This window comes from Ovis aries, chromosome 8 (genome assembly GCF_016772045.2).
Source record: "Ovis aries strain OAR_USU_Benz2616 breed Rambouillet chromosome 8, ARS-UI_Ramb_v3.0, whole genome shotgun sequence".
Lineage (NCBI taxonomy): Eukaryota > Metazoa > Chordata > Mammalia > Artiodactyla > Bovidae > Ovis > Ovis aries.
Window position 1 is genome coordinate 72,883,153 of NC_056061.1, and position 12,524 is coordinate 72,895,676.

Sequence of the window (12,524 nt, forward strand, 5' to 3'; positions counted from 1 at the left end):
CCTGGGTGGATATAGGTGCAGTGGAGATTCTGTTGTACATCCTCTGAGCTCCCCTGCTTGTGTTCTGACGCAAGTTCCTTCTTCCTGGCTTTCCTGCTCTGCAAACTCAGGGACACTGTGCTTACCTCTCACTCTGGACCCACCTGGTGGAAGATGCTGCTCCACCTCGGCTCTTCTCCTTTTGAAACAAACAGTGTGAACTTTCGTTAGTTCTCCTGCCTTCTTTCTTTAAGTTGGCACCTGTCTGTGTATTTTCTCGAGAAAGGTTTAATCACCTGGTCTGGGGCTGAGTTCGCATTTCAGGTTCACACATTGGCAGCCTGGGGAGGGGAGGATATGGGCCAAATCGGATGCCCAGACATGTATTAATGAACTTGGACCCATTTTTAAAAACATTGAGTTATTTGCCTTCACTTTGCACTTTGGAAGAGCTAGTGAGACAGTTAGCAAGCTTGCCAGATGGCAGCAAGGGACAGAGGAGCTCCATCCTGGCCGCCCCCTACCTGGGGCTTCCAGTCTGCTGTGGCTTGTCGTTCTTGAACCTCTGCACCCTGCTGACTTCTTACTCATATACTGAGACTGTCTTCTCATTACTACCCATCTGCTGGGTCTGTGTTCTCATTGTTCTTCTCTTTCCCATTTATATGAAAGACTTTTTTTAAAAAAGTATTTATGTATTTATTTATTTGACTCGTGAGGTCTCAGTTGTGGCAGGTGGGGATCTTTGTTGTGACTCGGTAGTTGCGGTGCTCAGGTGTGGGCCTAGTTGCTCTGTCGCATGTGGGGTCTTAGTTCCCTGACCAGGGATTGAACCCGCGTCCCCTCCCTTGCAATTGGATTCGTAACCACTGGACCACCAAGGAAGTCCCTGAAGGACCTCTTAATGGAAATAACTTAGCATGTAGAATGATCACCCAGTCAAGTCCATTCCCTTCATTTAATATAGGTCGTACCCTGGAGTGAATCTTTAATTAGTGTTGACAAGTGGCGCATTAGCATGTTTCTAGAAAGGCAGCAGATGGCTGGGAAAAGCTGTTGGTTAATGTTCTGTAGAAATTTCCCTGGCTCCGCTAAACTGATTGATGCTGGGTCCCACTAGTTAGGAGGGTCTTCAGGTCTCACATGAAGGTAAGGTTCCTTGATAATCACACTTGTTTTTCTTTTGTAGGAATCCTCTCCATAAGTCAAACTCGGAAGACAGCTCTGTAGGTCAGTACCACTTTTCTTGGTTTAACCATTGCTAATGAATTATTTCCTTTTGATGCTTTATAGACCATATAAATATGTGAACACACAAAACCTACAAAGAACCCTTCTATCCAGAAATAAACATTGTTAAGATTTTGACAGATTTCCCCTTATTTTCTGTGTTTATGTGGGTTTTAAAAAGCATAATTTGGATCATATTCTACAACTGAATGTATCCTGAGCATGTCCCTACATGATTGAGTACTTTTTACAGTAAAATTCTAAAGTCTGCATAGTAATCTGTCATGTTGAATGTGCCATAATTCAGACAGCCAGTCTCTTCTTTGCTGGGCATGTAAGTTGTTTGCAATTTTTTCTCGATCACAGGGACGTGCTGTTGCCCCTGAAAATCCTTGAGCCTACCCATGATCATGTCTTTAGGGTGCGTGCTCAGTTGTTCAGTCAGGTCCCACTCTTTGCGACCCCATGGTCTGTAGCCCACCAGGCTCCTCTGTCCATGGGATTTCCCAGGCAAGAACACTGGAGTGGGTTGCCATCTCCTTCTCCAGTCTTTAGGGTAAATCCTTCAATTTGGAACTTTTGAATGAAAGATTATGCACAATTTAGGTGTTCTATAGTTTATTTCCTTGGTTATAAAATCGACTTTTCTGAATTTTGTCACATTTTATTCTGTTTTGCTCCAAGAAAGTCTGGCAAACTAGTCATAATTAGGAGCATAAGTGCTGAAGTCAGGCCTTGATTTGGATTTGAATCACAACTCTACCAGCTGCCTAGTTATGACTTTGGGCAAGTCGCTTGTCTCTCTAAGCCTCGGTTTTCTCATCCACCAAATGGACTAGCTGTGTCCAACTCTTTATGACCCCATGGGCTATACAGTCCATGGAATTCTCCAGACCAGAATACTGGAGTAGGTAGCTGTTCCCTTCTCTGGAAACTCAAGTCTCCCGCACTGCAGGCGAATTATTTACCAGCTGAGCCATCAGGGAAGCATAGCTTACAAGAAAAAAGTCCTATTCCGAGATTGCCCGAGAGAGAGGTATTACTAATCCCGTTTCTGCTGCCACCTTTCATGGCTGATACTTGCTGTTGTGTTTAGCCCAAAGGCAGCAGGCGCCTTCCAGATGCTGAGAACAGAGGCAGCCTCAGGCCAGCGGGCTCTGGTTTCCCTCCTGTGGTCCCGGGGGTTGTCAGAATGTAGTAAGGGCATCCTGCTTTGACAAATGATGCCCTTAGCACGGGAGCCCCAGGCGTGGGGTTTCCACGGGTCTGCTTCGTGCTACACTGCCTGGCACCACCAGTCTAGACTGTGAGAGCCAACAGCTCATCACTCCACGGGGCCCTGTTTCCAGTGGCCGTGGAGCAACCGGATCCCAAACGGGTGACGAAGCCGCAGCTTCGGGTGTGCCTGTCCCTGAGAAGAGATAGGGCTGCCACTGCTTCGTCGGATTTTTAAAGAATAAAGGGCCACCCTGTTCTTTCCTTTTCTTCACTTGACCCCTCTCCTCTTGCTTTTTAAAAGGTATTAGGTGTTCCTCAGTATCACAGGCTGACCAGACAGGAAAAGTGTTTAGCCATGACAGTGAATTTGTGTTTCACATCAAAGTCACGTAGAACCATCTGGGAAAGAAGGAGGGGTGTGTGTGTGTGTGGGGGCGGGGGTGCGTGTCGAGTTGAGAGATGTCACAGCAGGGTGGCAGTTTGCTTTTCTCATCATGGTGCCCTGGGTGAGCTGTAGGTTGGTCACCAGGTAACCTGGGTATCAGAGAGGTGGGACTCACACCCCACCTATGTCATAGCTAGACCCACACCAATTCCACACCGAAGAGGAAAAGGGTGGGTCAGCCCCACAGACCTGTGAAACCAGCCCGACTCAGCAGGGTGCCCAGCACACACCAACCATTCTGTTCTCTTCACAAAGCTGGGATAACAAAAAAAAAAAAAAAAAATCGAGGGTAGATCAACAACAGAAATAACAACAAAACAAAGTTCACTTTTTAAAGCATCCTATTTGTGGTTCAGTTGAAATCACTGTGGCTGAGACCAAAGGGGGAAAACTATACCACAAGACAAGGCAGAATTAGACACAGTAGTTAAACAGACATCAAAGTGAGTATAAGTATGCGTGTTTTGGCTGCTTTTTTTTTTTGATGTTTCTTTATTTCTCATCTTAACTCCATTGTACCATTTCTTGCTCTTAGGAAATTTGCATTTCTTTTAAACAACTTTATAGGCATTTCTAAGTCTTTTCACAAAACTGAAAGAGAAAAACTGTCTTTTTTGTGAAATCAAAGTATTCTGACAAGCTTTGAATTGTAAGGAAGAGGTTACTTTGGTTATTAATGAATTTATTGCTTGTGCCTTTTTTTTTCTTTTTTTAAAGGAAAGGGAGATTGGAAGAAGAAAAATAAGTATTTCTGGCAGAACTTCCGAAAGAATCAGAAAGGAATAATGAGACAGACTTCAAAAGGTACTGTAACACAGCTGGCGGACAGTAGGTCCTTTCAGCTCTAAAATGTTAAGACGTTTGGGCTGCTAATCTAAATGGATGCTGTAAGTTAGAATAAGTCATTGCTTGTGCCCATAAACTGTTCAGCTTTTCTGACATTCCTATCATTACTTTAAGATTTCATCCCAGTGGGTTCTCTTTTTTCCTTTTCTTTTTTTTTTTTTTTTAAATCAAAGAAAACAAAACGGAAAGAGTTCACAGCCCTTTCTTTTCATAGATCTGACAGCAGAGACCAAATCTTTCCTTTTCTTAATCACATCAACCTCAGGGAGATCTTTCCTGGCCAAGATCGGCCCTAAAAGGGTCTAGAAAGTCTTAGCATTTGTTAGTTTTGGACCCTCCCCCTGCCCTGCCACTTGGGGCCTTTGCAGTCTTCTGAACTCTGATGCTTTTCTGTGGCAGGGACAGTTATGGGGCTGTTGCCCCTGGAAACTCTGTCTAATGGGCTGACATCATGGGAATTTGCCCGGGCTGCTTTGTGAAGGGAGTCCTGCCCTCCTCTTGGCCGTGTCTGTTGTTGTTGTTTATATAGTAAGTAAATATGTCATCCCTTTGAGGCCCAGTTATATAATTTATGTTTCTCCAGCATTCAGACAGGGAGGGGAAACAAAGCTACTTCCAGATTCCAGTCTGGCTGGATAAGGTTATCATTAAATGAGCATTTTTAGTTGCTCACCGCTGGCCTGACTTCTTTTCTTTCACGAAATCTCAGGGTCCTACTCTGTGTAGAATGCACAGTTATTCATACACACGGAAACAAGAAACACGGGCAGCCTGTATGCCAGGGGGCACACCTGGGTTCCTTGGCAGTCGTCAGTGGGCTTATTTAAGTCGTCTTGCTCTAAGGGAGTTATTCTTAAACATTCCCAGTTTCTCCTTTTTGGGACACACCCAGCATCACTTGAGATTCAAAGTAAACCCCGGATTCTAACAAAGTCTTATTTAGAAAGAAGAGAGAGATGGAGGGAGGAAGCCAACAGTTCATTGGCTCACGTGGATTTCTTTTTAAACCCAAGCAACTCCCTCCACCACTGGAGGCGTTGCAGATAGTAAAATGAATCACCGCCAAGGCTCTCTCTCCCCTCACCTGGCACACACCATCACTCTTCTCGCACAAGGGACCGAGTGGCGAAGGGAACTTGAGCGGTGTTTCTGGACTGATTGATTACAAAATGGAAATGAGATAAGGAAACACAGGGGAACATAAATTCCAAGGTAGGTCCTGACCGCGATGCATTCCCACAAGTCTGCAGCCAGACTCGTTTAGTCCGTAGCCCAGCATCCTGACGACACTGATGGTGGTGATGTGCATGTGGGAAAGACGTGGCGGAGGAGAAAGGTGAGGGGTAAGAACTCCAGCTACATGTGACAGCGCGTCTGCACCTGACATAACCTCCCCACGCGCTGATCAGAGGCACCTACGCCAACGTGACTCTCGTATTGAGAGCAGATGGCTATGTTCGCTTTTCAGGAAGACTCTGCCAAAGGATGCTAATCGAGGAATTCTCTTTCCCTCTGCAGTTCTGGCTGCCTTCAGTTCCACACTGGAAGTTGAGTTCCCCTCACAGGGTGGAAACGTATTTATGGCAGTGGCACTTGCAGATATCTGCATAGAGAGTACCTTCCTTCTAATGAACTGAAACTACTTCACGCCTGTGATTATATTTACTTGTGCATGTCCCCTGAAGAACACCAGTCAAACTGTTTTATAAAAACAGGCTTTTACCCACTCCTGTATTCTTGCTTGGAGAATTCCATGGAAAGAGGAGTTTGGTGGGCTACCGTCCACAGGGAAGCAAGGAGCTGGACACGACTGAGTGACCAACACACTTCACAGGCTTTTACCAGGCTGTGAGCTTTCTTCTGCGGCAGACATGTGACCTTCAAGTTCTCTGTCTTAGAAGAGGATTCTCTTCCCATCTTCCATGCAAACATTTTCTTCTTGTTAATGTTTGAAATGGAAGGACACAGAGAGGCTGAAGGAGCCCTGGAGTGCTTGTCCCCTCTAACTGGATCTTTAAATTGGGTCTCTGCCTGAGCGGTCACTCCAGACTCCCTGTTAGTCTTCTTCTAAAACTCCTCCACTATACTCTCTGCCACAAAAACTCTGATCCTTCTGAAGGATTTGTTTCCATGGTAACATCCATATGTTCTTGGAGCTTGTTTTCCAATGAGATGGGTTCTCTGGCTTCCCCAAATGCAGCCCATTCCTGCTGCTGTGGCTCCATGAAGAACAGGGTCCTGAATCACATCCCTTAGTCCTAGATGACACACAGTCAAGGCTGGCATCTTTCTATTATCTTTCTCATTCTTATTGTTTTTCTTTTTTGATCTCTAGGAGAAGATGTGGGTTACGTTGCGAGCGAGATAACAATGAGTGATGAGGAACGGATTCAGTTGATGATGATGGTCAAGGAAAAGATGATCACCATCGAAGAAGCGCTTGCTCGGGTAAGAGTGCGCGTGTTTGGTTTACATTTGTGAGCACCTGACTGCCTTACATTGAAAAATGTTGAGGGATGGCTATAGACTAAATGTTTTTGTCCTCCCCCCATCCCCCCAGATTTATATATTAAGTCCTAATTTGGAGATGAGACCTTTGGAAGGTAATTAGCTCTTCAGAGTGGAGCCCTTATGAATGGGATTAGTGAGCTTATAAAAGAGGCCACAGGGAGCTCCTTTACCCCCTTCCCCTGTGTGAGGACACATGCTGTCTGTGAACCAGGAAGTTAGGCATCATCAGACACTAAATCTGCCACCTCCTTGATCTTGGGCTTCCCAGCCTCCAAAACTATGAGAAATTTCTGTTGTTTATAAGCCACCCTGTCTATGGTGATTGGTTATAGCAGCTCAAAGAGACTAGGACAGGGGCATCAAAGGGTAAATGGACAGACTGATAATGATAGATTACTCAATAAACACCAAGGAAAAGTTAAATGCAACAATTATAAACACTAGTTCTAAAAGAAGCCTTCAATAAATTAAGCTTTGAATAAAAAGGCAAGCTTTATCTGTAAACCTTAAACTTTTGCTTGCTTTCATTTGTAAGTAGATATAAATTATAGTTTATTGTGTTTGTTTATTTATTTATTTTGCTCTGAGTTAAATTAGGCATTAAAAGAAGCCTTTAGGACACTGAAATAGCACTGATAATATCAAGATAGCAATTCCTAAGAGATTTCCCACTTTGTTGCCCAACTAACTGACTGATTAATTCTTGACTTTTACTTTGAATACTTGGTTCATATAGTAGACAAGTCATAAAGTAGGCAGATTTAGAATTTCAAGTCACTAAGGAATCATTGAATGAGGTATGACTTTACCATTAAACAGAATCTTGAAGGTATGAAACCTTGAAATAGTGACAAACATACTGAGAGGTGGTTTAGTCAGTTAAGTCGTGTCCAACTCTTGTGACCCCATGGACTGTAGTCTGCCAGGCTCCTCTGTTCGTGGGATTCTCCAGGCAAGAATACTGGAGTGAGTTGCCATTTCCCTCTCCAGAAAATCTTCCTGACCCAGGATTGGAACCTGGGTTGCGTGCATTGGCAGGCAGATTTTTTACTGCTGAACCATCAGGAAAACCCAACTAAATTTATAGAATACCCAAATGTACACATCAGTAATTTAAAAAAACCTTTAATATGTTGCTGAGACAATGCTGGGGGAAAAAAACGCTTGAGGGCAGTGGGAGGTGGGACCTGTCGTAGGAGACCTGAGGTCTAAGATTACTACCAGATGCCCGCCTGCCAGCTTCTTTCACTCTATTGAAGAGGAGCAGGGGTGATCTCAACTGCCAGCATCCCTGGTGGGCTGAAGGTGTGCTGGGGAAATGATGAAGAAGGGGACAAGTGACATCCTGTCCATGCTGCTGATTACCTTTGCCTGCCCTTCACCTTCAGTCTGGTCTCCCACTGCCCCACCCCACCTTTAGCCACCCAACCTAGCTGGGGCAATACGTCCACCATACATCTTCTCTCCAGTACCATTCCTTGAGCGTGTCATAGCACTTGGAAAAAGTCCAGTTGAATTCCTGGAAAATGCATGTGAGAAACACACACCTATATTAACTGTACCATGATGGGCAAGATGTGTACTTACTGTCTGGGGAGTGATGCTGTTACATGGCTACTGTAATCATAAAACGGAACCTCTGAATGCAGAAGCTGTCTGCATTCATCCTGACAGCAACTGTGTTTGGCAAGAGAGTTGCATCAGTTCAGTTCAGTTCAGTTGCTCAGTCATGTCCGACTCTTCGCGACCCCATGAGTTGCAGCACGCCAGGCCTCCCTGTCCATCACCATCTCCCGGAGTTCACTCAGACTCACATCCATCAAGTCGGTGATGCCATCCAGCCATCTCATCCTCTGTCGTCCCCTTCTCCTCCTGCCCCCAATCCCTCCTCCAGCCCCCAATCCCTCCCAGCATCAGAGTCTTTTCCAATGAGTCAACTCTTCCCATGAGGTGGCCAGAGTATTGGAGTTTCAGCTTCAGCATCATTCCTTCCAAAGAAATCCCAGGGCTGATCTACCTCAGAATGGACTGGTTAGATCTCCTTGCAGTCCATGGGACTCTCAAGAGTGTTTTCCAACACCACAGTTCAAAAGCCTCAATTCTCCGGTGCTCAGCCTTCTTCACAGTCCAACTCTCACATCCATACATGACCACAGGAAAAACCATAGCCTTGACTAGACGGACCTTTGCTATCTAGGTTGGTCATAACTTTTCTTCCAAGGAGTAAGCGTCTTTTAATTTCATGGCTGCAGTCACCATCTGCCAGTGATTTTGGAGCCCCCCAAAATAAAGTCTGACACTGTTTCCACTGTTTCCCCATCTATTTCCCATGAAGTGATGGGACCAGATGTCATGATCTTCGTTTTCTGAATGTTGAGTTTTAAGCCAACGTTTTCACTCTCCTCTTTCACTTTCATCAAGAGGTTTTGAGTTCCTCTTCACTTTCTGCCATAAGGGTGGTGTCATCTGCATATCTGAGGTGATTGATATTTCTCCCAGCAATCTTGATTCCAGCTTGTGCTTCCTCCAGCCCAGCGTTTCTCATGATGTACTCTGCATATAAGTTAAATAAGCAGGGTGACAATATACAGCCTTGTCCTACTCGTTTTCCTATTTGGAACCAGTCTGTTCCAGTTCTAACTGTTGCTTCCTGACCTGCATATAGGATTCTCAAGAGGCAGGTCAGGTGGTCTGTATTCCCATCTCTTTCAGAATTTTCCACAGTTTATTGTGATCCACACAGTCAAAGGCTTTGACATAGTCAATAAAGCAGAAATAGATGTTTTTCAGGAACTCTCTTGCTTTCTCGATGATCCAGCGGATGTTGGCAATTTGATCTTTGGTTCTTCTGCCTTTTCTAAAACCAGCTTGAACATCTGGAAGTTCATGGTTCACACATTGCTGACATCACCAGATGGTCAACACTGAAATCAGATTGATTATATTCTTTGTAGCCAAATGGAGAAGCTCTATACAGTCAACAAAAACAAGACCAGGAGCTGACTGTGGCTCAGATCATGAGCTCCTTATTGCCAAATTCAGACTTAATTTGAAGAAAGTAGAGAAAACCACTAGACCATTCAGGTATGACCTAAATCAAATCCCTTATGATTATACAGTGGAAGTGAGAAATAGATTTAAGGGACTAGATCTGATAGATAGAGTGCCTGATGAACTATGGACGGAGGTTCGTGACATTGTACAGGAGGCAGGGATCAAGACCATCCCCACGGAAAAGAAATGCAAAAAAGAAAAATGGCTGTCTGAGGAGGCCTTACAAATAGCTGTGTAAAGAAGAGAAGCGAAAAGCAAAGGAGAAAAGGAAAGATACAAGCATCTGAATGCAGAGTTCCAAAGAATAGCAAGAAGAGATAAGAAAGGCTTCCTCAGCAATCAATGCAAAGAAATAGAGGAAAACAACAGAATGGGAAAGACTAGGGATCTCTTCAAGAAAACTAGAGGCACCAAGGGAACATTTCATGCAAAGATGGGCATGATAAAGGACAGAAATGGTATGGACCTAACAGAAGCAGAAGATACTAAGAAGAGGTGGCAAGAATACACAGAAGAACTATACAAAAAAGATCTTCATGACCAAGATAATCATGATGGTGTGATCACTCATCTAGAGCCAGACATCCTGGAATGTGAAGTCAAATGGGCCTTAGAAAGTATCACTACGAACAAGGCTAGTGGAGGTGATGGAATTCCAGTTGAGCTGTTTCATATCCTGAAAGATGATGCTGTGAAAGTGCTACACTCAATATGCCAGCAAATTTGGAAAACTCAGCAGTGGCCACAGGACTGGGAAAGGTCAGCTTTCATTCCAATCCTGAAGGAGGCAATGCCAAAGAGAGTTGCATAGGATGCATCAAACTCAGTTTTCTTGGAGCAGAAGAAAATGTTTAAAGCATCAACTTAGTTAACACAGTCAAAAGTTAACACGGTCAACTTGAAGAGGCACGTTTCTATAATTGAAAAGGAAACAAAAGAATAGTTTCAAAGTTGGGGAGGAAAAAAAATTAGATGCTCTTTCTTAGCTGATACCTTTATCAGCTAGCCATTGTTTGCATGGAGTCAAACCAGGAGTCAACTCTATGAAAAGGTGGCACAGCTGTGTGGACGTCGATGGAGGTTTTAGCCCTGAAGCCTGGCTGTTACCAGGCTGGCTGCCTTTGCCTATAGGACAGAGCCCATCAAGACATCAAGAATGTTTTGTATAAGGCAATCCAGAAACAGATTAAAGAAAAAATTGATAACTTTCTCCAAACTTTATTAGATTTTACACACCAAGGTGGGTGTCCATTGACAGATGATGAAATAGCAGGGGACCTTGTTGGCCGGCTCTTGGCAAGGCAAGATGCATTCTTGGCTACTAGCATCTGGATGGGCTTCCTTTCAGCCAGAGACAAAACAAGAAAAACCAAGGATCTGCCTCCTTTAGCTTATGATCAGCTCAAGGGTCTAAGTTTATTTGATCACTGTATAAACGAAACATCAAGAGTTAGACCTCTGGGAATTCCCTGGTGGTCCAGTGGCTAAGACTCTGTGCTCCTGATGCAGGGGTGCTGGGTTCGATCCCTGGTCAGGGAACTGGTTCCCACGGGCCACAACTGGGACTCTATGCAGCCAAATAAATAAAAATAAAGATGAAAAAAAAAGTTAGACCTCCTAAAATGGCCATGGTAAGAATGGTCTTTCTTGACGTCATACATGTGTCTCTTCCACTGTCAGTCAGAGACTAAAAGACCCATAGGTATTTAATGCTTTTCTGTTACTAAAGAATTATTATAATCTGTTTCAGAGAGTTGTCTGATTCATAAGACATTCTGCAAGAGGTTAAACTACATGTATACTATCATTTGAATTGAATCGCCAGTCTATGTCTGACGCAGGATGCAGCATGCTTGGGGCTGGTTCATGGGGATGACCCAGAAAGATGTTATGGGGAGGGAGGTGGGAGGGGGGTTCATGTTTGGGAATGCATGTAAGAATTAAAGATTTTAAAATTTAAAAAATAAAAAACTATTTAAAAAAAAAAATAAAGTTAACATATATTTACAAGCCAAAAAAAAAAAAAAATTTTTATGTGTTTTCACATTCACTGTAGCTAAGGAGGAACTTGGAAAATAACGTTAATAATTAGCTCCTCCAATTCATTTTTTGTATTTGAATTTTCTAAAGTTACACCCCTTAAAAGTTCATATAATCTAGCTAGTAAATATCTGTGGTATTCAGGGCACTGACTTGCACAGCCCTTGGGGCACATGGAGCACAGTTCAGAGTTCCTTAAACACTAGTGTACTTTGATATATATTTCAAAGATTCAGATTATTTTTATCATAAGTCTGCATGCTGCTATTCAGACACAGTTAAATGCGCAGTATAATTAAGGTACTGTGATCATTTTACCACTCTTTAGATAATATTGCACAGCCTAGTTACAGTTCAAGGAATTCAGTTCTGAGACTGTGTGTGCAAGATGGGGATGTGGCCCCCTGTGAGGAATTTCTAGGGTTGGTCTTGACTTACTAAGAAGGTGTGATTTTTCTCTGATTTGTCAGGAGGAATCTAATAAGTTGTGTTCCGATTTGTTGCTTGATGTAATTGTTGTTGTGCACTGTATTTTTGTAATGTTAATGAATTTAAGTAAGTAATTGAAGGTTAGGGGCAAAAACAGACCCCTAGGTAGAATGTCTAGACGTTAGTTGTGACAGGACAGCCCAGCATCAGGAGAGAAGGTTTTCTCTCATCTGGGCTGGGTGTATCACCCAGTGTTCCTGTATCGGGGCAACTTTTAAAGTGAAAGTGTTAGTCACTCAGTCTTGTCCGACTCTTTGTGACCCCATGGACCAGTAGTCTGCCAGGCTCCTCTGTCCATGCGATTCTCCAGGTAAGATTACTGGAGTGGCTTGTCATGCACTCCTCCAGGGGATCTTCCCCAGCCAGGGGTTGAACCCATGTCTCTTAGTCTCCTGCACTGGCAGGAAACTTTACCACTAGCACCATATTGGGGAAAATTTTACCTATGTTCAAATGAATACAATTTGGCCCATGGTGCTTTGTTTATATGGATTTGATCTGATTGATGAGTATTTACCCTCTGTGAAGAATATGTCCATGATTCACTTTCCCAAAAACCCAGTTATCAATGCTGCTAAGTCGCTTCAGTCGTGTCCAACTCTGTGTGACCCCAGAGACGGCAGCCCACCAGGCTCCCCTGTCCCTGGGATTCTCCAGGCAAGGACACTGGAGTGAGTTGCCATTTCCTTCTCCAATGCATAAAAGTGAAAAG

At 43.8% G+C, this 12,524-nt stretch overlaps 1 protein-coding gene across 6 annotated transcripts in view; it reads left to right on the forward strand.

The window, feature by feature from the left end:
• Positions 1–12,524, forward strand: part of SASH1 (SAM and SH3 domain containing 1) — a 347,119-nt gene that overhangs the window by 268,315 nt on the left and 66,280 nt on the right. For all 6 annotated transcript variants that reach the window (XM_027972535.2, XM_060419800.1, XM_042253775.1 and 3 more), the window contains 3 exons: positions 1,169–1,209; positions 3,590–3,676; positions 6,054–6,166. In XM_027972535.2, the coding sequence (XP_027828336.1) occupies positions 1,169–1,209; positions 3,590–3,676; positions 6,054–6,166 (241 nt within the window). The remainder of the gene's footprint in view (positions 1–1,168; positions 1,210–3,589; positions 3,677–6,053; positions 6,167–12,524) is intronic.